Genomic DNA, 24,109 nt, shown 5'->3' with positions numbered 1-24,109 from the left:
TCAACAACATACATGTATCAATGGCCAGGCAGGGGCCTCAAAAGGCAATCTAAAAACCCGCGATTTTGACAAGTGATACATGGAGATTGAGACACAGAAGAGACACAAGAATACATTTTGATTGAGCCATGGGATCCCGGTTGTCATAGAGCATCTTAGTGAAGGTGACCTACATGGTGATGCCAACACTCAGCCAAGTAGGATTGTTATAAATGTTTGTCATCAGTTTTTCACACACAAAGTATGAATATCTAGTCATACTAACAATAGTAAGATCAGTACCAAAACCAGAGAGCGAAGCCCCACTGGTGCACAATTGACTCAAGATGATAATTTACCAATATCCAGCTCCAATCTTTCAAGGGGATCATAATGCTGCAAGAAACCTCATGCTCAAGCCTAAGGTGCTGTCAAACTCTCCCCGTCACATTTGGTGAAGATCAAAGGGCTACTCTCATGAGTTTAGCTGCTTATAGCAAGGGAATATGATGTGATTGAGTAGGTCATCCTTCAAGTTTAGAGCCACAAAAACAAAACCCCAAAGGAACATCTAATGTCTGTGTCAAAGAGATTATCCTACTGCACCAAAGACACGGACTATACAAGGCGCACGAGACGAGTGAAGGTTCCAGCTTGTGACAGATGACTGCGGTTCACCCGACATCACGCCACGCAATCGAAAGCCATATACATACGTATGACATCTCAATGACATCTTGTTCATCCTCTCCTCTATGAGATCGAACCTGGTCACCAGTCTAGACCATAATCAGCAAAGAGAATAAGGTGGGTTCTCGAAGCCAAATCTACGATCTGACATGTCCTTTCAACTGATTTCTGATTATTTTACTGTGTGCCGCATATTCTAATTTAGGAACCTTGAAATAGATTGATCTTGACAGACGCAACGAATCGCAGTCATGGACCTGGAGTTGATCCCGATCTACCTAATCACGTCGATCCCCTTCTTCCTCATCGTCTACTTGCTCCTAAAACTCTACAACTCTCACCAGCTCAAGCAAAAGAAACTTAGTCAAGGTATTGGAAGAGGGGTTGCAGGATTTCAAACTGGCGTCAGAAGGGTGGCAGTACCTCAGGAAATCTTAGACCGGATTCGACGCGGGGAAGAGGTTAGTGCTGAGGAAATCACCAGAGCACAGGAAAAGATGGCCACGAAGTCACGAGATCAGAGTAGTGCCGGCAGTGATGATGATGCCAACAGAAAATCTAAAACAAAACCAACATCGAAAGTAGACGAAGATTGGCTCCCTCCCTCTAGCACGAGGCGATCGAAGAATTCGGTTGCTCCGCGCAAGGCTCATGCCAAGTGATATAAATCAAATCTCCTACTTTGTGAAGCATAGACATATGTTCATTTCAATACAATCAGATTTTCAGAATACCTGCTACATCGGTCGTGGAGGCTCTGTGGTCATTCTATTATTGTCAGATCGCTTGGGGCAGTCATTGCTTCTTACTAGGCTTCAACGGCATCTATCGGAAGGTCAGTCAACACGACTTAAGATAACAGAAATGCAGCGACTCAGCGTCTTCGAAAGAGTCGAACAATTAGTCGAGAATATGAGAGTTGACAGTACTCCCCTGAATGGCGCTTGGAAGTCAAAAGGTAGCTGAGATTGACAAGAGCACAAGATACTGATCATGATCGTCAGGGTGGTATCGTACTTTTGAAGGTTTGACTACTTCCCAAAGGTTTGTACTCAGTTAGGGAATGTGCATCTTAGACATTCAGAAAGGTTCAGGCTGGACCATGACGTAAAACAATTCTGCCCAAGTTTCATCTGGTTGATGATGTCCTAATGAGATAAAGACAGTCTAATAAGAACATATCTAGACGTAGAGTCATGTCAGAAAATTTGGTCAAAATCAATTTTGCTTTTGAGAAGACAGTCCATCTTGCGAAACCAGCCTGGTATCCCTACTGGCTGAGATTTTGTCTATTGAATGTGTTTGTATGTATGTGAGGAGTCAGCTACTGTTGGGCTGACTGTTCACTAAAAAAGGTGAAGAGTAGTCCATGAGGAAGTCTTCACTTGACGCCCAAGTGAAGACTCCAGTTGGGTGACCTCTAAGAAGAGGATTTGATGCCAGTGGGGTGGCTGAGTAATCCCTCAAAGGATCTTACTCTGAGTTCTGGTTTGAAGTGCACTCTCAGAGCCAGCAGAACTTTACACTTTGATTACTCAAAGGCTCTGCCGGATCCTTTACACTCAATCTCAGGAGGTATCCTATGCAATTCTAAAGCTTGATTCTATAGCTATTGCCACTAGCTTAGAACCACCACTTTAAAGCTTACAAGGGCTTGAGGAAGGTTGTAGAACTGTAAGATCAATTACAAAAAGATCACTTTACTCAATCTTGGTAAGAATCAAGTCAGTTGTGATGTGTAATTGTGGAATGATATCAAGTTGGTTTCTCTTCCAAAGCGGGAAGAGGAGGGGTTTATATATCCCAAGACATAGATGTCAACTTGTGGTTGGCGCTTAGGTTTGATTGTCCTTGGGTTAGGGTTTAACTTTACTATCTAGATTATAGGTAAGTATTATTACTTTGAGCATCCACAGCCGTGCCATAAATGTGGATTGTACGAAGGGCCGCAGGTATCATTCAGGGAACCATTTGAAGCATGAATTTTGACCAATGCCATACAATACAGCTTGAAGCATATGTTGCAAGGTGAGTTATGGGTTATTGATCATCAAGGGAGATAATTTGCAGGGAGTGTGGTCACAAAAGTGGGAGTTTATGGGAGAAGCAAGGTACAGATGAATTTAGGGAGTGAGCCTAGATAGAACAAATTTCTTCTATTTTGGCTTGCACGGTGGAAATTCCCTTAGCTATGTGAAAATTTAGGGCATCACCTGTGGGTTATTTTGCCCTGAATTTCCGTACAACACTGTTTAGGCCACACATCTGTAGATGCTCTTAAGTGACTCTTGATACTGAGCCATGAGTTGTAATCATTATGGTTTAAGACAAGCTACATATATTTACATATGTATTACATATATCTACATGTGTTTCTTAGTCTGTGGTAGGGCTATGACCTGGCCCCGGCCCCAGGGCACTGCCCGGCCCTGGAAAGGCCTGGCTGCATCTTCAAGCAGACCAGGGCCCGTATTGGGCCTGTATTGAAGGGATGGGACCAAAAATTTCAGGGCTGGCGCCTTGAGGGCCTGGGCCCCTGGCGGGGCTCCTGGACTCTGTAGGGCAAGCAATCTTAGTTGACCTGGGGTGTGTACTGCTTGCCTCCAAGAAGTCATCAGGCAGGTTTGGGTGGTTGGGCCAGGGCCGGGTCATTGTCATGAATAAGCGTACTTATTGAACAAGCTACAAAGTACTAGATTTACTATTAATAGTAGTAAAGTAGTGGAATACTTGGAAACTAAATAACAAAACAACTCACGCGGAGCAAACAACCAACCTGAGGGCTTTCAAAGGACAAGGGTTTTAAAGAGCAAAGATGTTGACTGGGACACAGTGGTAACTTTGTAAATAAAGGGACTAAATAATTGATTGGTTATATTAGAAGATGAAGAAAAAGAGAGAAATAAAGAGGAAACAATAGGCATTTATATACCCTAAAACTAGCCAAGAGAGCGGAAAAGCAGACATTACAAATTATTCAAATATTAATAATGAATTTAGTGGAAAACCAGGTACACATCATTATTACTAAAGTGCCAATTCTTCTTTTAGATATTATTACACGCACACCCAAGTCTCATTACAAATATAGTGTAATCACTTGCCCATTTGGTTCAGGTCATACCAGACCATTGGATCAGTGTTTCCCAGGCTCCAGATCCAGTCTGGCTTTGAGTTTACTGGACGCTGTGTTGGGTCATCACTCCAATCTTTTGTCTAAACTGGGAATTCCTTCACCTCCTGAACTCATGACATTACTAATTTGTGCTGAGCCCTTACATCATTAATTGATATATTAGTAATGTCTGTATGAGAAAAGAAACTGAAATTGAATCATAGAAAAATAAAATTGATTTGAAAAATAAAAGAAAGAATTAATTGAAAGTATTAAAAAAGAATGTATTTGTTGAAAAGTAAAATTAGTAACTCTTATAAGTTAAGTTCCTTATAATTGTGATTTTACTTAATCTTATGTTAGCCAGGAGATAGGTACATCTGTACTTATGCCCTGGCTGACAGTCATAGCCCTAGTTTGTGGTACTGTACACAGAGCTCAGGACTGACAATCTACCTGTTGTGCCATCTTGTTGAATGATGAATTGAACAATGGTTATTGAAACAAGTCACTGACGGTACCAATTTGGGGTGTCATATGGAACGATCTCAGCGCATAGCCTTCAAACTTCTCACCATGTAAATATCCGTGTGGCACGTCGACGTGCACACACCGAGAGTTTTGAAATAAATCTCCAAGTCTTTTGGTCGAATTTAGACTGAGATTGTTGTTGAGCACCCTTTGTGCTTCGTGATTTGTTCAAAGGATTTGCAGAATCCTTTGTTGTCAGCAGGGGTCAACTGACTTTCAACCTCCCAGGTCATAAGGGGAAGATGTGCTTGTTGTGGCACCTCTTTGATGGGTTGTTACAGGGTTTAAGGAAAGTCTTTTGTGTGTGCACGTCGACGTGCTACAAGGATATTTACATGGTGTCTACCATTGATTTATTGTTGGAAACTTCACTTGATTCATATACTGAGATGAGGTTTTCCAGTTTTTCCGCCACTTCTTTGGCTGCATCATAGTCAAAAGAATCATCTTCACTCATTTATGATTGAGAGAAATTGATACAAAATTAAATAATAAACTCTTTAATAGAAAATATACTCTTATAAAGTGATGATATGATATGTTCAACAGAAGTAAACACTATGGGAAAGTTGAGAACAATTGTGGTAAACAGCTATGATATCATAGCTGTAAAACAAAGAGATATGGTGAACAGACCTACCCGTCAGCACCAATACACATGTAATAGCTTCCAACTTTCCCATTCCACTTTGTTAATAACAAGTTACCAACACCAAGTAAATCCTTGAAGATTGTTTCCAAGCACAGAAGCTCTTGGCCGGCCTCAACTACTGCTTTGTACTCAGCTTCAGTTGTTGAGAGTGAGACCAAGGCTGTCACTATACTATACTATACTATACTTCACTATACTTAGTATAGTATAGAGTCCAACTATACTGAATTGATCTATACTTAGTATAGTATAGATGAACTATACTCAGATATACTATACTATACTGTGCAGTATAGTTGGACAAGTTGATTAAAAACATGCATAACCCTTTGTCAGGTACAGTTGATGAAAAGATACTATACTGAGTATAGTTGCAACTATACTATACCCAGTAAAGTATAGTATAGTTTAAATATACTATACCCAACTATACCTAAACTAGTATAGTATAGTGGCACCCTTGGTGAGACCACTGGCTGCTTTTTGGTTTGCCAGCTGATGGTTCCTCCAAAAAGCATAAATAAGTAGCCCAAAGTTGAGCGTTGAGAGTCAGAGCAGCCAGCCCAGTTGATGTCCACAAAGCTTTCTGGTAGGTAGAAAGCAAGAGAACCATTTGCATGATTGGGCAAGCTGTAGGTCAAGCAATAGGATGAGGTGACATGGAAGTAGCGCAGCATCCTATGAAAGGCTGCCCAATGTGCAGTACCTGGGTTCTTGAGATGCTGGGACAACTGCAAGCAGACAGACACCAGTTCGGGCCAAGTACACTGAACTAAATAATTCACCAATCCAATGGCTTGGCAATAGTTTGATCCTTTTGCAATGAAATTGTTGATGGAGGATCTGGTTGGTTTAGTTAAACAGGTGTTGGGAACCATTGGAGTGGCAACGGGGATACAATTTGACATTGCATAAATAATCCAAAGTTTTTTGACATAATGTTCTTGGGAAATACAGATGATGCAAAGAGCAAAATTGCAAGTGATATTCATCCCTAAGACAGCGGTAGCATGGCCAAGATCCTCCATCTCAAATTTTTGAGAGATCAAGTATTTGAATGAAGCTATGCCAGCTTTACTTCCAGTAATCATCATGCAATCAACATGAATGTGCATGTAGCCAGGCTTGGAATCATACAGACTGATGAAGACGCAGGAATTGGCTAAAGAAGCTCAGAAGTTGATCAAAGTGAAGATGGACACAAGTTTTGGAGACCAACACCTTGGCAACTGCTTCAGTCTGTACGGGTATTTACTGAGTCAAAGAACAGTCTTTGCAGTACAATTCATGACATTCAGACCTTGAGGGACTCAGAGGAAGATTACCTCACTTGGTACATCATTGAGAAATGTGGCCACAGCGTCCATTCACTCAACCTTAAAATCATTGACAACCGCAACACCCAAGAAAACACATAGTGTTGACTTACAGCCGGTAGGAGCATAAGTCTTGTGGTAGTCAATGTTTTGAACTTAAGAGAAACCTTCAGTGCAGAGTTGTGCTTTAAACTTAAGGAAATGTCAGCCTAGAGAGTATTACACACTCCTAAGGATGTCAAACTACACCATGTCCTTGTGGCAGTCGCCCGACGACGAGCGCACACAAACTCCCATTGAGGCACAAAGGCGACTCGTGTGCGCTTGTTGATGAGCAAACACCACACGGGCATGGTGCTAAGTATAAAAACAATAAACTACTATGAAAAATATACATATATATATAAAACCTTTTTACATTTCTGACTAGCTTCGAAGGAACTCTGTAAACAAGCCCCTTCAAACAAGAACCTACATCTCCAACTCAAGTTTCAATATCTTCAAACACAAGTCAGGAAGAACCAGCTAAAACGACTTGAACAAACAAGTCCTAGATCGGATACCCTGCCCAAGAAAAACCATCATCAACTAGCCCAAAAAGAATCAGTCAAACGTGGCGTATCAAGGGCTACAATTGGAAACCCTGGAATGGCGCAGTGATGACCACATAGTTAATTACAGAACTGGACTGGTTCACGAATTGAACCCTGAACTATAGTCAAGACCAAGGAACCAAGAACTGGGCTCTAACAAAACAAAATATTCCTCTAAAAATTGATATAAAGGAACAAACTATTTCGTATCAACAAAGAAAAATCATCTTATACTTTACCCAACAAAAAAACCCAACTTTTAGATACTTTTCTAAATCTATAACAGTCCTAAAAACCCAGCCAATTACTTTTAAATTAGAATATGTGTCTTTACTCCAGTAAACCCACTTTTTTCTACTTTCTTAGCTTACAAAGTGTTTTTCACATTGTTATTGGTTTAATCAGATATCTACTAGCTAGTTGGTGAACCACTATCAAGATCACGAATTAAATACTGAAAACCTCAAAACTGTTACTTGTCTAAGATAGTTCTCAGATCTTTTTTATTGAAGGGATAAAGCTAGCCTTTACCCTTCCTTTAAGAAGTAGATCTTAAGACCTGCCCTGGAATAGGAGTACCTTGTACCCATTTGTAGAAGACCTCAGATACTAACTAATTCTGTGAGTACTACCAATTTTGTCAAGTTCTTTAAACTAAATACAAAAAACTAACTTTGGGCTCGAATTTCCCTCAACAGAGATTTATCAAATTTGCTGAAACAAAGCCCACCCTAACTGCCCAATTCCGGATTTGAGTAAGAAAATTCAGTCTAGAGTTTGTAAAAGGCATCTCCTTTTAGACTTCAGCTGACAGGAAACATCCATTGGCATTGATCTTGATCTTATAAGCCCAAGTAGTTGCAATGTCAGTACAATCATCAGGGAGTTCTACCACCAACCACATGTACTGATGCTTCATATTAGCTAGTTCAGTAGCCATGGCTGCAGACCATTCATTGGCTAATGGACCACATAGAGCACAGGTCAAAGTTTTTGGAGAAGAGGGGCTGTTAGTTTGGATCAATTTTGCATGACATCAGTGAGTCACAATAATGTTGTTGGTGTCAATAGAGGGATAGATGTTACGCGGAGCCACAGGAGAAGCGTCCTAGTAGAACCAGTGAGCATTCTCAGGAGGCAGAGGAGAGTGAATGGATCCAAGGTTATCAACCTGACCGCTTACATCACCAAGAGTGTCCATGGGATGATAATCAGCCAGGGAGTTGTCATTGGCAGAAGAGGGTGCAGCTGTGTTGTCGCTATCTGGCTAGGCAGAAGAGGCAGAGTTGTTGGTGAGCTCATTGGCAAATGAATCAGCACTATTGGGTGGAGAAAGGCCAGGAAGCCGGATATTAAATAAGGATTTGTCTTCTGATTGAGAAAGGCCATGCATGGGAGTGTCATCCTGGGACAATGAAACAATAGACTGGGAAGGCAAGATATTTGACATGTTGGTGTCAGGTGGCATGCAAGAAATGGATGAAGAGTCTTCCAGCAAAGGGTTAGAGGAAGAGGGGCAAGGGAGTTTTGAGAGACAAGATCAAGAAAAATCAGATTCATAAAATAATATGTCATGAGAGTAGATGACTTTATTGTGCTTGTAATCCCATGGGCAATGATTGTGAAATCTTTCCTGATAGAAATCACAGGAAGCTCCAGGTGAAGAGACCTTCCTACTTGGACTGGATTGAGGGTCAATGAAAGGCTGACCTACTGACAAAATCAGTAACTTTTGAGTTTTTTAGGGTCAAAATTGATTTTTATGACTTTGTACCTACCAACAGGACAAGTATGTTTTTATTTTTCTTGAAAACCTTTTCTCTAGATGTATCAACATCAGAGGAATTGAAACCTCCTTTGGAGTCAAACTTAGTATCATTTGGTATGTGATATAAGGCCAAAAGATGCAATATCACATTAACAGTGGTAAAGTTGCTGTCCATTTGCTGGAAACCGGTTTCTGTCCTTGCAGATGTGCCATCCAGATGGGAATGGATGGCTCACAAAGGATTTTTTCAAGTTTCTTGTACAAAAACCTACTAACATGACCAGAATTGTCTCAGTACAAATTTTGGTTTTTTACTGCTTCATATGGTATTCAAAAGGGTGTTCTTGATAGTTTTAGGATGGGTTCTTCACCTGGTGCTTTCTGTCAACAAAAAGACTTATTGAACAAGAAAGTATACATGAGTAACAAGTAATATTGTGCTAGATTGTTGAAGTAACTATGAACTTTATAAAATAACAAATGTTAACAATAACAAAAGGATTCAATCCAAACTTCAAGCGTGGAGATTGCTATCCAGGGGGGTTTTAACCAGAGTGGTTCAACGGCAACTGGAATAAAATGGGCACTGATTATAGAAGTTTGAGTGAAAACTTGTTGATTGGATTATTGGTAATAGTAAGAGATGAAGAACAAAAAGAAAGTAGAAAAATAACCAGGTTTTATACCTATTCCAACTCTAAAAGTGCACACAAATATTTGTAATATTATTAATTGTTTTACATACATATGACAAGCCCTTCAGGAATTCCGCTGTCATGACTAATTTGTTTAATTCAAATCAAGCTTTTCCTTGAACCCACTAATTCCCCCTTTCAGAGCATTGCCACTGGGGCGTGCAAAATCCCAAATAAAGGCTGTTTTCATGTCTCATGGGAAAATATTCAAGCCACCAGATTGTGGAAGCAGCCTGTATGGGTTACGCGACATCCAAATCTTGACCGGGAGAGTCCAAATTGGAAGGCGTACAAAAAGGCAAAGATCACCAAAATCTGAATTATTGTCTGACCTTCCCTGTCATTTTGGACAAGACAAATGATCCTGTGCTTGGGTCCAAGGCATATAATGTTTTCACCTGGCAGCTTTTACACGGCCGCGGTTTTGCCTGCCTCTGCGCAAATCTGGCATACAGGCTGAGACCTGTCAAAAGGTCATTGTACAGAGTACTTTTTTATACACCAGCGGTGGAGATGCTCTCAAGCGTCATCCAATAACTAATTTAATCATTCACCCAATCCAGTTATACAAATTCCCAGACCGTCAGACAAAAATCCCCTTATGTTGGGAGCTGGCAGGTTTTAGATGTATTAAGACTCAAGTTGGGTCATCACTCCAAATCCAGAATCATTGCTGGAAACTCATACTTCCTTCAGGAGTTTATAATTTCATGAATTAATTTAGAACCACTTTCACAAGACTCCTGATTATTGATTACAATTATAAAAAGAATGTATAGAACTTAAACAATGTATGAATTCAAAAGAATTATGAAATATTATGAAAGAGGAAGAATGTTACTCGAGTATGAGCATTCTTGTGTTCTTATGTGTTCACATGTGGTTTTTATGTCTTTGTATGTTAGCCAGGAGATAGGTTACTCATGCCCTGGCTGACACTGTTCATGTAGTGCAAGCCGTAAATTTAACAAAGTCCCACGCTCGCGCATCCTCGCGAGGTGTCGAGCGAGAGACTTACGCCAAATGTGTACGCTCCAAAACCTCAGAGATTTGGGTTTGGCAGGGAGCTTGCTTCAAGTCCTTATACCTTTTTCCACACTGAGGATTTGGATATAGTCCAAAGAGAGAACTTGTGCGCCAATATCTTGCGCTGAGACTACAATTTTTTTTCCCGAGGAAGTTAATCCCTTCTTTCCAAAAATGTGCTTCAAAGATTGGGTCTTAGCAGCAAATTTGGTATTTGATGCACATTTTAGGCAAGAGGGAAGCACTTTCCTCAGGAAAAAAATATGTTCATTATGCGGAAGAGGCAGGCACTCAACTTTTTCCTTTGGACTATACCCAATCCTCGGTGTGGAAAAAGGTATAAGGCCTTGAAGCAAGCTCCCTGCCAAACCCAAATCTCTGAGGTTATGGAGCGTACACATTTGGCGTAAGTCCCCGCTCGACGCCTCGCGAGGATGCGCGAGCGTGGGACCCTGTTAAGTTTATGCATGCCGGGGTCACGCTCACACCCGGTGCCACGAAGCCACGAGGCGCCCTGGAGTGGCCCATGGCAAGGGCCAGGGCTTAGGCCACGCATGGCCCTCACCGGGAACACCTGGCTTTCGGGAGGACCCTGACAGTAGTGTCAGAACCGTGACACTCACACATTTCAGCCAGATGTCTTTGCTCCGTGATAGCTCATTGGCCGGCTTTCACACCCCTATACTTTACGACACACCCACGCTGAAATCCCCCTATCACATTTCCCACATCTCACACATGATAGACACCCAGTGTTACAGATCAAGAAACCCGTCGGACCCATCCCCCGCCATCGCGGTACCCCTTCACAATTATGTTCCACTACGACCTCGTCCTCGATCCCTCTCATCACCTCCTCGATCCCTCTCATCTCATGTAGCCACCATGAAATCCGCACAATACATCGATTCCAGTTTCCACCGTCTCAACCCGGGTCGACCACTACCACTTCCCCAATTGCACCATTCAACGGGCTTGGCCTGCCCAGCCTGTTATGCGCAAGGGAGGCAGGACATGCCATTGAAGTACATACGGCAACTTTCAACTTATTGGCGCGTCGCGGTGAGTTTACCTTCCTCCATTATCTCTTTGAAAAATTTCACCGAGTAACTGACCACCCCTTTGAATAATACAGTGCAGCATCCAGCCTCCTCCTGGTGGCCAAGGGCATTTTTACCGAAGCTGGACTTTTGCAAAGCTCAATCACGAGATCGCATCCATAAACGCGGGCCACTGGCCTCCAATCCCATACACACCTCCTAGTCAGCCCGTCGCCACCCAAAATCCCACGGCATCAAATTCAGATATCGGCCCACCACAACAACTCACAATGTTCGCAAGCCAGCAATTGGTGGAGCAACTATTCCCCACCACGGCCCCTACCTCAAAAGCACGACCTCCCAAGCAAACGGACGGTATCCTATGCCGCGGAGTTGGGGGTCGCACTAGCGCTCATAAACCAACCGACGCACGCAAAGGCAACAAACAATGTCACTACCACGCCTGTGCCTCGGTAGGTCCTTCTTCTACTCCCTAAATACTCAACAATGTTGCATTCTGAACCCATTATTTCCATCACAGTGCTGTCAAAAATTGGGAGACAAGAACCGCGCCTGTCCAGCCAAGGGTCATGCCCACAAGACAAACACCACCAAGCCTCACGCCAGTACCAGCGCTGCTCCAGCCATCCACCCAGTTCTAAAGCGTTTGAATCGGGAATCATCTGTAGAGGTCATCGAAGGATCGCGCCAGGCCGCCAATCTCCCAATGCACAGGCGCCTGCCAAATCAGAGCGCCCAGACTGGCGCTTGCCTCGCGCAAGAAATGGACAATGCTCAGCTTGGCCGGTTTTTTGAATTGCATTCGGAGCGTCTCGAAGCCAACAAACGAGATCAACGCCTAGAAGCTGATGAGGCCAAGGTTGTCAAAGTCGTTGCATGGCTCCGAGTAAGTGCTTTATTTCTCTTTTCTTTGATCTGAACAACCCTTGTTCAACCCAATCTCGTCCCTAGGCCGAAGAAGCACCCAAATTCTTCTCCTTCCTCGCATCAAAATGGCCGAAATTCACCCTGGACCAATGCCAGCACCTCGTCAATGAGGCTGCTGTCATAGAAGGTCTGGAAGACCCCGACGGCTGGAGTCGAACTTTTTCGATATGGGATCCGACATTGGATGGATGGGTACGAGGCTCAGTCTATACTATGTCATTTCATGACATGTTGATCCTAACACCTAATGTTTTCCAGTGTACGCAAGGTGTAGACGTCCCCTCTCGCCACCCCATTGCGCCCCGACAGATACTTGTTAAACGGGTGCCGCTTAAAGAAAAGGAGTGTTTGCGTTTTGACTATTTCCTCAAGTCGACCTACAAGACAACCACCTCGCCTCGCCCCCCCACCCCTTACCTTCCAAGTGGTGTGAGCAGCACCTCCCCTGTGAAGGCGCCGGCGGCGCCCACGTCATCACAACCAGGCCTACATGATCCAGACGATGACGATGAGGTGGAGGTCATTCCCAACATCCCGGCTAGCTCGGTCAACCAGGATCCAGCTCAAGCGGTGAGCTCTATATACGTTCAGCAATATTCATCACATAAAACTAACTCAGTAACCTTCTTATGAAACAGCAACCTGACTCAGACCACACCGCCAAAGCTTCGTGGCCCGACGATGATGCACCGATGAGTCACCTGATGGAGTGGCACATGTTGTTGTCAACCATGCCCCGTCTACGCGCTTGGGATGCGATGTTCAAGCATCAATTTGTCCGAGGTGACCGCACTGTCTATCGGTACGCGCAATGGCTTGACCTTGTAACTGAACCAAGGTTGCGAAGATGGGAAGCCCTGCAGAACAGCATCAACTGTACACCCACCATCGGAGCTCTGCGTCAAGAGTTCCACAAAGAATTCGTCGAAGTAGGACGCCTGGCAGGCGCCAACATCGGCGCTAATGCCACCTCTCAAGCGTCTCTGCAAGAACCTCTGCAGAGAGGTCAGAAACGTAAATTGGGTAAATGATTTGGTACCACAGGCTTTTTTTTGTCATCCTATCTGTTTTGGAACTAACGACAATGGGCCCACATTGTATTCTGTGCGAAAGTACACTGTCTGTGCCATATCTCCAAGTTTACTCGACCGGAATCTGTGCCCTTATTGTTTGTATTTGATACGTGATGCTCCCTCTCCAATACCCGTGAACTGGTCGACCTAATCTTCGGAGTAATCGAAACATTATTTGGGTTACATAAAGCGATCTCATTGTTCTTCCAGCACCATGGTCCCATCACCAACACTTACGATCTGTATGGCCCGCTTGTTAGGGATGAATGGATTAAGCGAGCATGTCCATGCTCGCTTAGTCCATCTGGCCAGGGGTTCGCGTTCCTTGTGTACGCGATGAATTCGATTACGTAGGCAGCCTAAGATGAGCGAATCAGGGATTCGCTAATCTTGGAAGTCATTAGATCAGGTAGGTGCCAATAACTCGACAGTTATTCAAGGAATGTGCGCTACGTTCATTCGGAACTAACCAAATGTACTCATTCTTTCATAGCAAGATTCGCTACTATTGGAAGTCATCAGGATTGAAGCAATGTGAGCTACAGTCTTGCGGTGCTAACTAACAAGATATTGAATGTTCACCCATCCAAGCTTCAATCCAGGTACAAACGTAAGAATGTAGGTAGAATGGATGCTAATGAGAATGGTCGGAGAAGGGGAAGAATGCCAGAGCTTGTTACTGTAAGCTCATTTGTTACCTCCTTGGTCATGACCGAAGCCTATGAACTAACTAGCTTGTTTGTATATATATTTTCATGTTTCTCAATAACCAAAACACCCTCCTCTTCATCTTAGGATACTGTTTCCGATTGAATTATCATTATCGATTATCTGCTTGGCATCTTGTTCTCGTCTTGTTCTATAGAGTATTATCGTCCCTCCCCTCCTCATTCTCACACACAAACATGGCTGACCTGATTGGCCATGTCCCTTTTTTTCTTTAGTACCGCCATGAACGACACCGAGAACCACTTTTCGGACAGCGACGATTCCGCCTCCTCTACTAATACTCAAGTTGAGGACGAACACGTCCAACTCCAACTCCCAGTTACAAGTGACCCTATTTCCTCCAACTTGGAACTATCCGGTAATTTGGATGATGAAGCTGAGGCCGAGTCACCCAGTGCTTCCGAAGCAACCACCTTCGGTCTCATTGATCCAGCATCGATCACTCTGCACTCAGTCTGCGGAATGGGTACGCATGCCTACCTGTCTTCCTATCCCCTCATCCATATTGAAGGATGGTTCTGATGTTTGTTAATTTCAGAGAACGTGGTATTGGTGCACGCGTTCAATCCCACCTTGGTATCACAGCACCTTGGCCGATACACCCTCCCCCTCGTTCAACTTGTTCAAACTAATCTATCAATGGGCAATCCGCACAACAATGCCACCATCTTTTGCATACAACATGCCCCATCCAATGGTATTGGATGGACTTTTTGTGGACAACCTGCCCTTATAACCATCTCCAACGAGTTCATCCACGCATGGGATTTTCGGTCGACTTACAAAGGGACGCTTTCTAAGGGCAACCTGAGTATCCCCCTTGGTATTCGCGTATTCCATCAAAATGACCGTGCACTGTCTGTATATCAGGGAATTGCCCAGACAAACCTTCATGTGGCTGTCTCTCTAGAGAGGTTTCGAGAGGATGTTGGAGATGTCATGACCACGGGGAACTCAAGTGACTGTGAATGGGAAACTCTTCAAATGCTGCGTGTCAGTCTTTTCGGGTTTCATTACGTTGTTAGTCTTAGCACTGACTCTTTTTTTTTGCCACAGTTCCAGGAGAACGTTATTGGGGAGTTGCACTACCAGGCTTTGGTACATAGTGCTCACCACAATTTGAGTGCTTTCACAGCCGAGGAGCTGGTTGAAGGTCCTCGCGAAATGTACAGCCTGGACTCCGCATTCTACCCAATTACCAGGCCACCAAACCACCACTATCGCTCGACATCCATCCGGAAACTTCTCAATGCTTTCTCTCACTGGTCCTACAACGAATCTGGTGGAAGCAGCGTAATTGCTGGTTTCCAGGGTGTTGGGCCAGTAATTACCGAAGCGGTTGTTCATGATGTCACGTAAGTGAGCCACCTGGATGATGGCTTGCATGTATGTACGCTGCTGAGTGAATCTCTGCGCTTGTAGGGGACACTGGACCATTGGGAATTTTGGTCAATGTGCCATCCGGCGCTTTCCAGACGAACACACTTGCAATAACTTCTGTGTTGCGCTTGACTTACAGTTTGAAGATTCTTCATGAACCACTATTCCTGAAACTCAATTCGATTTCTTTATCCTCGACAAGTTATATTCATTTGTGTTCAGTTCATCTCATCAGTAATTCATCTTTGTTAAATATATGATCCATCCAATCCAAATATTAAAATCTTATGTCTATTGGATGTCTAATCCGTATGATTGATTAATCTACTGAAATGGAACTTTGAATTACTGATGAGGATTTCACTGCCTTCAAAACACTGTGCCAGAAATTTTGTTATGTTTTACCTTTCATTCAAAGTGGAATGGGTGGGCTCGGCAAAAATCAGAGAAAGAAACACATGTACTGAATTTACTTTACAGTAACACACTGCATATAATTAACTAGTGAAAAGTGGCAGAGTTGAGCCTTTACTTTTTTTTTCAAATCAGTTAGTTACAAAAACGGAGGTGGTTCGATAATTGTATCACATCACAAAAGGATGTCTCCTATGAATGTGAGATCTGCCCTTTTCGATAGCCTTTTGATTAACCAGTCATTTCGCCGCTCGGTCATGTCTTCCATCATGAAATTAAAACGGATGCGGTGCATGTTTCTTGCCATTGAGGCAAAACCACCATACCAGACATTGCTGCACTCGCCCGCTGAAGAGTTGAAATACCAACCGTGGGCGTCTCGGAGCTCTGGGAACAGTTTTGGGTCCGTATAATATTGGCAAAACTCGTCGCTCTCCTTGTGCGAGTGGAAGTGAAAGGGGTCCACGGGGATGACAGTGTCCAAGAAGCGGGTGGAGTCCGAGCCCCCGTGGTATATATGATCGACTAGCTTGCATGCATTGTCGTAGAAGCAGACTTGAGGCAATTTTCGCGGGAATGTTCGAAGTAAGAAATCCTAAGTGCCGTCCGTCCGGGGGTTAGTCAGTCGTTAGGCGCGGTCAAGATTCCTTGCAAAATCACTTACACGGACTGCACTGACACCCTCAGAGTGATAAAACGTTTCCCTAGCCAGGATGACTCCACAGGTAGCCACGATGAGCTGGTCATTGTGTGTTCGTGCTCGGGACAGGCTGATTCGAGATGGAGTCGCGTCGGCGCCTTCACGTCCCTGCTCGTGCAGGCGATCCATTTCATCGCCTTGTTGAATGTTGTCAAGGCCTACCAGTTCCGCAGTGTTCCAATCTTGATGGACAGTTGGATCCGAAGGCCGGTTTGATCCAGGTCGATTAAGCATAGAAGTCAGGGCAAAGTTGGAAGTGATATGGGCTTTGAATTTCGAGTACGCTTCGGTGTGCTCTTGAAGCGCACAGGTTGCCTGCCCATCGAGGGCGTCGCTTTTGCATGGTTGAGCAACGCAACGCTTCCCAAGGCGCTGATGGTGTAAGGGGCAGAATCGATCCGAAACTCGTTCGAGAGGTGATGTACATGGCCCTTTTGGCGGGGGTAAACCATCTTCACAAGCGAGATCACGCAGCTGCTCTTGGGTGGCAGTGCAACGCCAGTGGCCTATGGTAAGGCCGTCTGTCACCACCGCACGGATATCTAAGTGAACGTATATAAATCAACCTTCGTGAACCACAGCAGAGAAAACGCAAATGAAAAAGGAGTCGTACAGCCCAATTTTGGTTTGCCATCTTCGGAGGGCAGCGGGAGAACTCGCACACATGCAGAACAGGCATGATTGCGATGCTTGCTGCCTTCCAACGCGATCCATTCTAGGACATCTTGCATTGCTTGGTGATAGCGTTTTTCTGAGGGCAAAGAGTCGTCCGAGACATCGACACGCAAACACGTGCCAGCAGTGTCTGATTTCAGGAGGAGGCAGTGGATGTCTAGAGCGTCTCGGCAGGTAATATCAGAAAGATCGGGCTGAATGGTGGGGGCACCGTCGAGTGATGGCAGTGAAAGACGATCAACGTAACATCGGTTGAACAGGTTGGCGAGGTTGAAGTTTGAGATGCTGTGATATGACAGAGGAACATTGGTTAAATGATTTAATTAATTAGTGAGAGTGTTAGATGAAAGTGTTAGATTGCATTATCTTAAACTGGAAACAGACGTACTGGGCAAGCATCGTGCCTTCTCTGAGTAGCTCCGCCAGTCGATGGGTCATGAAAAAATGACAAGATACTTGGTAGGTCTCTTGGTTCCGCCCGAGGTTCGAGGAGTAGTAGGTGCGGACACGATTTTTTGAATAGTAGCTTGGGCGGTAATAAGTGGGACAACCTGTTGAAATGGATAGTACGGGTTGGTTGGTTTGTTGATGGGGGAGGGAGATGGGTCAAACAGCGCTCACCTGGACATTTGAGGGTGACAATACCAATGGTGTGGACACCGTCCACATCGTAGAGGTACCCGTCGATTCGAGAGCGTAGGTGCAACTTGTGGGGCTTGGGGCACGTCAAGCAATGCTTGACCGGCGAGACCAGGTAATATTCAGGTATCTTGACTGACAAGTCTGGTTGATAGCCGTGCCGTTGAATCAAAAGGCCAGGTTGTATGTGGGTGGCGGTGAAGAGGGGGTAGGTGGCGTGCCAGAGGTTGTAGCACATCTCTTTGGATAGAGATAAGTGCAAGGCTTTGCGTAGGAATGGCGTGATGATTTGGGCTTCATTGCTGAGTAGCCCTTTAGCGCGGTTAGCTACCTCTGCGGCCAATGCAACAAATCGTGTAAAGTCGTGAACCTCGAGGGTCGAATGGAGCAGCGGGTAATTTTGATTGAGTGCAGTGACAAATTCGTGCAATAGCATGGTGAAGTTCGTTGAGAGACGTTCTGAGGTGGCAAGAAGTGGAATAAAGGATAAGGTGATTGAGTCGATGGAGTTGGGGAGTATGATGATTCACGGGTGATGGGTAGCGGGTGATATGTGTTGACACATTTCACCCCATATGTTCAGGTTGTGTTCGACGATGGGGACAGTCAGAGGACAGTTCCCGGCGAAAGTTTCCAGGGGAAGTGAGAACCCATGAATTAATGGGTTAACAGTGGCCTGACAGTGTCAGAGCTCTGACACTGTCCGTCCTCCCAAAGGCCGGGACCTCTGCCCTCACCCCCACCCCTTCATGGGCTTCACAGAGCATTGAACTCAGTTAAAGCCCCCTTAAAGATTATCTTAAGCAGGGATTAGCAACTTAAAATGAGGATCTTAGGTTGTTTAAATGAAAGGCCACACTGGGCCACATCATGTCAGGCCATGGCCCTGGCCCTGGCCACGGCCACGAAAAAGGCGCCGGGTGTGACCCCGGCAGCCGGGGTCATGGAATGTGGCGGAGGCTGGCGGATGAAGTTTGAACTACATTTTTATACACTACATTTGTTTCTCAAGTCTACCGTGAAGTCTCGCCTCGGAGACCGTCCGTCTCCTGCAGGCTGCCGGGTTGAATCCTCCACCGTTCACACACAGCGCTCTTCCCGCAAGTTCCCGCACCATTTTCCGCAGGCCGATACAGTGAGGATTGAACGATCAGTTCAAATTGATTTTTACCCACTCAATTGAAAACAAGATACAAACCACCGCTTATGTAACTCAGAAAGCGTTGGCATATGTCAAGGTCAGCTGATGTGATTCATGGTTTGGTTCCTTATATTCTCTTCATTCTCATCCTCGATATTTCAGAAAAGTTGCTTAAAACCAATCAGCCGATATTCATCCTACTCTCATTTCCCTCAGGCTCGAATTTTTCGCAAAGTCCTTCCAATCTCAGATCCAGCTACTCGATCACGCACACACTACATAAATACCTGTAACTCGATTCAGATCTGACAACATGGCAACCCAGTCAACTATCAAAGCCTTAGAGATCCCATCACTTCTAAGCGGGCATCCAAAACCCCATGTTGATGAGGCAGCCTATGAAACGATGTACAAGCAAAGTATCGAGAGTCCGGTTGAATTTTGGGACAAGGTTCGAAATACTCAAATTTCATCATTCCGAATTTCTTTGGATTTCAATTTTAAGATAGCGTATTGACATATTGTAATCAGCATGCTAAAGAAGTGATTCATTGGCATCGTCCATACACTCAAGTCAAACAAGGTGGATTCGATTGCGGTGATATGAGATGGTTTGAAAATGGTGGATTGAATGCATCATATAATTGCGTTGATCGATGGGCTATCAAGCACCCAGATAAAGTATCAACGGTTTTCAATACGTATCCTCACAGTGTGTTTCCGTTCTGATCAGGTGGTGTAATTCCAATCTGTACAGACCGCCATCATCTGGGAAGCAGACGAGCCGGCTGACAGTGCCGAGATGTCGTACAGGGAGCTTCTGCAAGAAGTTTGCAGGCTCGCTAACGTATTGGTGTCCATGGGTGTCAGAAAAGGCGATGTAAGTTAACAAAACCTCCGATCTATTTGATATATATGCAGTAAGCACCCTTGGGATGCATCACACAATCTATCCGCTAAGCTGACCCCTTACATTCATCTTTTGATGTGATCACTTACAAGCTCAGACAGTGGCCATATATCTGCCTATGATACCACAGGCCGTGGTGGCTTTTCTGGCATGTGCTCGGATTGGTGCGATTCATTCCGTCATCTTTGCTGGTTTCTCGGCAGAATCGCTTCGAGATCGCGTTCAAGACGCTCGATCAAAAGTTGTCATCACTACGGATGAAGGCAAACGAGGCGGGAAAAATATTGCCACAAAATCGATCGTTGATACCGCTCTTTCGGGCATCACGGACCCTGAAATCGCCCGCAAGGTGATTGTTTATAAGCGCACTGGATCCAATGTCAACTTTGTGGAAGGTCGAGATGTGTGGTGGCATGAAGTTTGCGCATTGGCTAAGCCTTATTGTCCCATTGAAATCATGGACAGTGAAGATCCTTTATTCATTCTATATACTTCCGGAAGTACTGGAAAGCCAAAAGGATTACTTCATACCACTGGTGGATATTTACTCGGTGCGGCGATGACGGTCAAATACGTCTTTGATGTACACGAAGATGATCGCTTTGCCTGTATGGCTGATGGTTAGTGAAGAGTCTCTTTGTGGGGTGTAACATTCCTTGTCATTCTTTGCTTACTAGTCTTGTATTGGACTCTTTTCCTCAGTCGGATGGATCACAGGCCATACATACATCATCTATGGTCCTCTGATGAACGGAGTTACTACCACAATATTCGAATCTACGCCTCTCTATCCGACTCCATCTCGATATTGGGAAACAGTCAGCAAACACAAGCTAACCCAATTTTACACAGCCCCGTGGGTTTCCCTTCCTTTTCGTGGCGCATATTGCAAGTAATCGGCTCACACCATGTACCTTTCTTAGTACTGCAATTCGACTTCTCCGCCGATTAGGTAATCAGCACGTAGAAGGACATGATCTCTCTTCTTTGCGGACCATAGGGTCTGTAGGGGAACCAATCAACCCAGAAGCATGGACATGGTACCATGAGCAAGTTGGTAAGGGCCGGTGTGCTGTTGTGGATACCTACTGGCAGACAGAGACCGGTTCAATCGTCATCACGTGAGTAAAGCTGGTTAATTTGTACTTCACAATTGCCTGCCTGTGCTAACGGGTGCGCCTGTTCGGACCTAGACCTCTACCCGGAGCTACTAAACCCAAACCAGGTTCTGCCACCCGACCATTCTTTGGTATCGAACCCGTTCTACTTGAGCCCACCACAGGCAAACTGGCCGATGATCAATCAATTTCAGAGGAAACTGGGATGGTAGAGGGTGTACTGACCATCAAGAAACCTTGGCCATCGATGGCACGAACAATCTATGGAGACCATTCCCGTTTCTTAGATACTTATCTCAGGCCTTATGCCGGTTATTACTTTACTGGTGATGGAGCTGGACGGGATGCTGATGGCTATTATTGGATCAGAGGACGTGTTGATGGTCGGTTTAGTTTAGCTTGAAAGGATTGGAAGTGTCTTTTTTGTGTCAAACTGACGAAGATTTACTTTTGATCCCCATGAAGATGTATTGAACGTATCCGGACATCGTCTTTCGACTGCTGAAATCGAATCAGCCTTGATTCAGCATGCTGCTGTAGCAGAAACAGCTGTCGTAGGAGCTCCAGATGAGACTACTGGGCAAACTGTGTTGTAAGTTGCAAAATAATATTCCCACCCATCCAGCTAATCAACACAAACTGACTCACGCGGTAAATTTGGGATAGTGCGTTTGTTACACTCAAGCCTTCATACGGGTTCGAGCCATCTAAAGAGGCTGCTTTGATCAAAGAACTTACTGTGCAAGTTCGAAAGATCATTGGACCATTTGCTGCACCCAAGCGGATTGCATTAGTCGAAGACTTACCCAAAACTCGATCAGGAAAGGTTAGCTTTATTGATAAATCTTGTCCATTCTAAGCGTTTTCTAATCTTGAGTTGTGACTTCAAATGGTGATAAACACTAGATCATGCGAAGAATCCTTCGAAAAGTAGTGGCTGGTGAAGCACATCAACTTGGAGATCTTTCTACTTTATCTGATCCATCTGTTGTAGAAGCCATCATCAAAATTGTAGAAGAAGAACAATGACCCGAACAAAACTGACCTCCACATCTACCAAAGGGTTGATTTTGGAAGGTCCCTTTCCTTTGTAATTCTATCATTATCATTAAAACGTTTTGTTTGCAGACATATTCCTTTTTTATTACATTAACAAAATTATGTTTGTCTTTGCAAACATATTCCTTTTTTATCACATTAACACAATTATGTTTGTCATGTTTATTTCAAATTGAACCTAGCTTAACAATGAACATGATCTTCAAATTGAGCAACTTGAAATCTATTCTGAGATTGCTGTTGGCCAAGACCCCACGCTAGTGAAATAATATAAATGATATGAGCATTATACAAGCACTGCAAACATTAGTGGCTCTCAAACCTGCCCTTGTTTTAAAAAACCCCAGTTGACCCAGTTGTTTTTTGGCAGTAACTTTGTGTATCAAGTTGACATTTGTTGACAGCTCCCAGCCAAAAATTCCACTGGGGCAACCGGGTTTTTCAAATCTGGGTCAGGTTTGAGAGCCACTATTATTCAACTTCCCTAAGTGGGCAGGAAAAAATGATTGGGAGTATGATTTGTCATAAAATGATCTATCACTCCACACCTGAGCCATAACACCCACACTACATATGTGTAGGAGGCTCAGTGAATAGGTGGTTATCATGTACATACAGTTCTGCTCAGTTATCTGCTCATCAGGATTAGTTATTCATATGTAATACATGCTGTAACATTTTTCAGATTGGCAAAAGCATTCAAAAGATTGACTACATACACTGACTCAACATTTTGAGGTAATCTCATCAACTCAACTGCATGTAACACTCTTTCTGTTACTAAGGAATAGCTCCAACAATATTGCCTGAGAAGCAACAGAATTATATGTAGTGGGTTTTTGGGACAATTTTTTTGAAGTCAAAGAAGTTACATGTGGTATAACATGTGGTTCATTTATCCTGATGGGCAAAAAACTGAGTAGACCTGTATGTACATGACAGAAAACTATTTACTTAGCTTGCTGCACATATTTTGTGTGGGTGTTATGGCTCAGGTGTGCAGTATTGGATCCCTTTATGACAAACTTTGCTGTTGGTAACTAGTTATTAACCTAGTGGAATGGGATAGTTGGTAAAATACATTACATGTTGGTCCATTAACTGACAGGTTGGGTTTGCCCTAATCTTATCTTTGATCTACAGATATGACATCATACCTGTTGTTCACCTACTTTACCAACTTCCCATTGTGTTCACCTTTGTCAAAGTTTCTTATTTTTGAATCCAAGTTCTTATTTAGTTTGTTAAAAGTAGTATCATTACATTAAATCAACAGTTTTTCATCCCACCCTCCCACCCTTGTGATATGGTAGTTATTTAGTTTAGTTTTTTAAAAAACAAGAGAAGAATATTGTTTTGGTATTTAGTTAGTTGGGTTTTGCCAGTGGGTTGTTTCATTGTTTGGCCATGGTTTTATTTGGTTATTTTTTGTTATTTCAAGTCAGTTATGGTAGAAGTTATTTCATGTATGGTTATATTTTGCTAGTGTTTTAGTTCAGGTTCAGTTATTTTTCAGTTGTTTTGTTTGTGTACGGTTATGTTACATTTAGGCCGCTAGCCACCCCATAGGGTGTGTTCATCTATTCAAGTAATATTATTTCCCTTGGCTTAGGCTTTGGGCTTTGCCCCAAACACATGTTCTCTTTTGTATTTTGGATACCAGGATTCTAGTAAGTTTTAACCATCTCATTTTGTACTATTAATCATTGTCCTCTTCCAAATTGGGGAAGTTGAATGATGTTCACAGTGAATGAGGTTTACCCTGGTTTACCACTGCCTTGATGGTCTAGGACATATCATTGAATCAACTTCATGAATCTTTGATGAGAAAGGTGTCTAAGATTAGGCCAGCCTCATGTCAAGGGTCAGGTTTTTCTGAATTTGAGTTGTTGCAGCAAAAAATGGCTATGGTCAACAG

General features: G+C 43.8%; 4 protein-coding genes across 4 annotated transcripts; 3 read left to right on the top strand and 1 right to left on the bottom strand.

Annotated features, from left to right (window-relative positions):
• Nucleotides 1-920: 920 nt before the first annotated feature.
• MELLADRAFT_110697 (uncharacterized protein) lies at nucleotides 921-1,635 on the top strand (the record flags this gene model as incomplete). The annotated part of the gene is made up of 3 exons (XM_007414874.1): nucleotides 921-1,250; nucleotides 1,391-1,504; nucleotides 1,525-1,635. The coding sequence occupies 3 exons, from the start codon at nucleotides 921-923 to the stop codon at nucleotides 1,633-1,635; spliced, it is 555 nt and encodes a 184-aa protein (XP_007414936.1).
• A 9,468-nt stretch (nucleotides 1,636-11,103) lies between these two features.
• On the top strand, nucleotides 11,104-15,692 carry MELLADRAFT_91870 (uncharacterized protein; the record flags this gene model as incomplete). Its single annotated transcript, XM_007414875.1, has 14 exons — nucleotides 11,104-11,427; nucleotides 11,501-11,878; nucleotides 11,947-12,312; nucleotides 12,378-12,923; nucleotides 12,992-13,376; nucleotides 13,493-13,521; nucleotides 13,617-13,740; nucleotides 13,791-13,835; nucleotides 13,924-13,960; nucleotides 14,069-14,107; nucleotides 14,371-14,621; nucleotides 14,694-15,148; nucleotides 15,212-15,510; nucleotides 15,578-15,692. 14 exons carry the CDS (start codon nucleotides 11,104-11,106, stop codon nucleotides 15,690-15,692), a joined length of 3,393 nt encoding a protein of 1,130 aa, XP_007414937.1.
• Nucleotides 15,693-16,032: 340 nt separating this feature from the next.
• MELLADRAFT_91869 (uncharacterized protein) lies at nucleotides 16,033-18,399 on the bottom strand (the record flags this gene model as incomplete). The annotated part of the gene is made up of 6 exons (XM_007414832.1): nucleotides 16,033-16,066; nucleotides 16,129-16,544; nucleotides 16,614-17,191; nucleotides 17,263-17,609; nucleotides 17,713-17,875; nucleotides 17,946-18,399. The coding sequence occupies 6 exons, from the start codon at nucleotides 18,397-18,399 to the stop codon at nucleotides 16,033-16,035; spliced, it is 1,992 nt and encodes a 663-aa protein (XP_007414894.1).
• A 764-nt stretch (nucleotides 18,400-19,163) lies between these two features.
• On the top strand, nucleotides 19,164-22,383 carry MELLADRAFT_75563 (uncharacterized protein; the record flags this gene model as incomplete). The annotated part of the gene is made up of 11 exons (XM_007414876.1): nucleotides 19,164-19,201; nucleotides 19,321-19,555; nucleotides 19,636-19,785; nucleotides 19,862-19,984; nucleotides 20,112-20,634; nucleotides 20,717-20,870; nucleotides 20,938-21,135; nucleotides 21,208-21,515; nucleotides 21,598-21,724; nucleotides 21,799-21,958; nucleotides 22,039-22,383. The coding sequence occupies 10 exons, from the start codon at nucleotides 19,418-19,420 to the stop codon at nucleotides 22,159-22,161; spliced, it is 2,004 nt and encodes a 667-aa protein (XP_007414938.1).
• Nucleotides 22,384-24,109: the final 1,726 nt, after the last annotated feature.

The sequence above is a fragment of the Melampsora larici-populina genome (genome assembly GCF_000204055.1).
Source record: "Melampsora larici-populina 98AG31 unplaced genomic scaffold MELLAscaffold_46, whole genome shotgun sequence".
In the NCBI taxonomy this organism is placed as follows: domain Eukaryota; kingdom Fungi; phylum Basidiomycota; class Pucciniomycetes; order Pucciniales; family Melampsoraceae; genus Melampsora; species Melampsora laricis-populina.
Note: the sequence above shows the minus strand (reverse complement) of the source record. Positions and strands in the feature narration are given on the sequence as shown.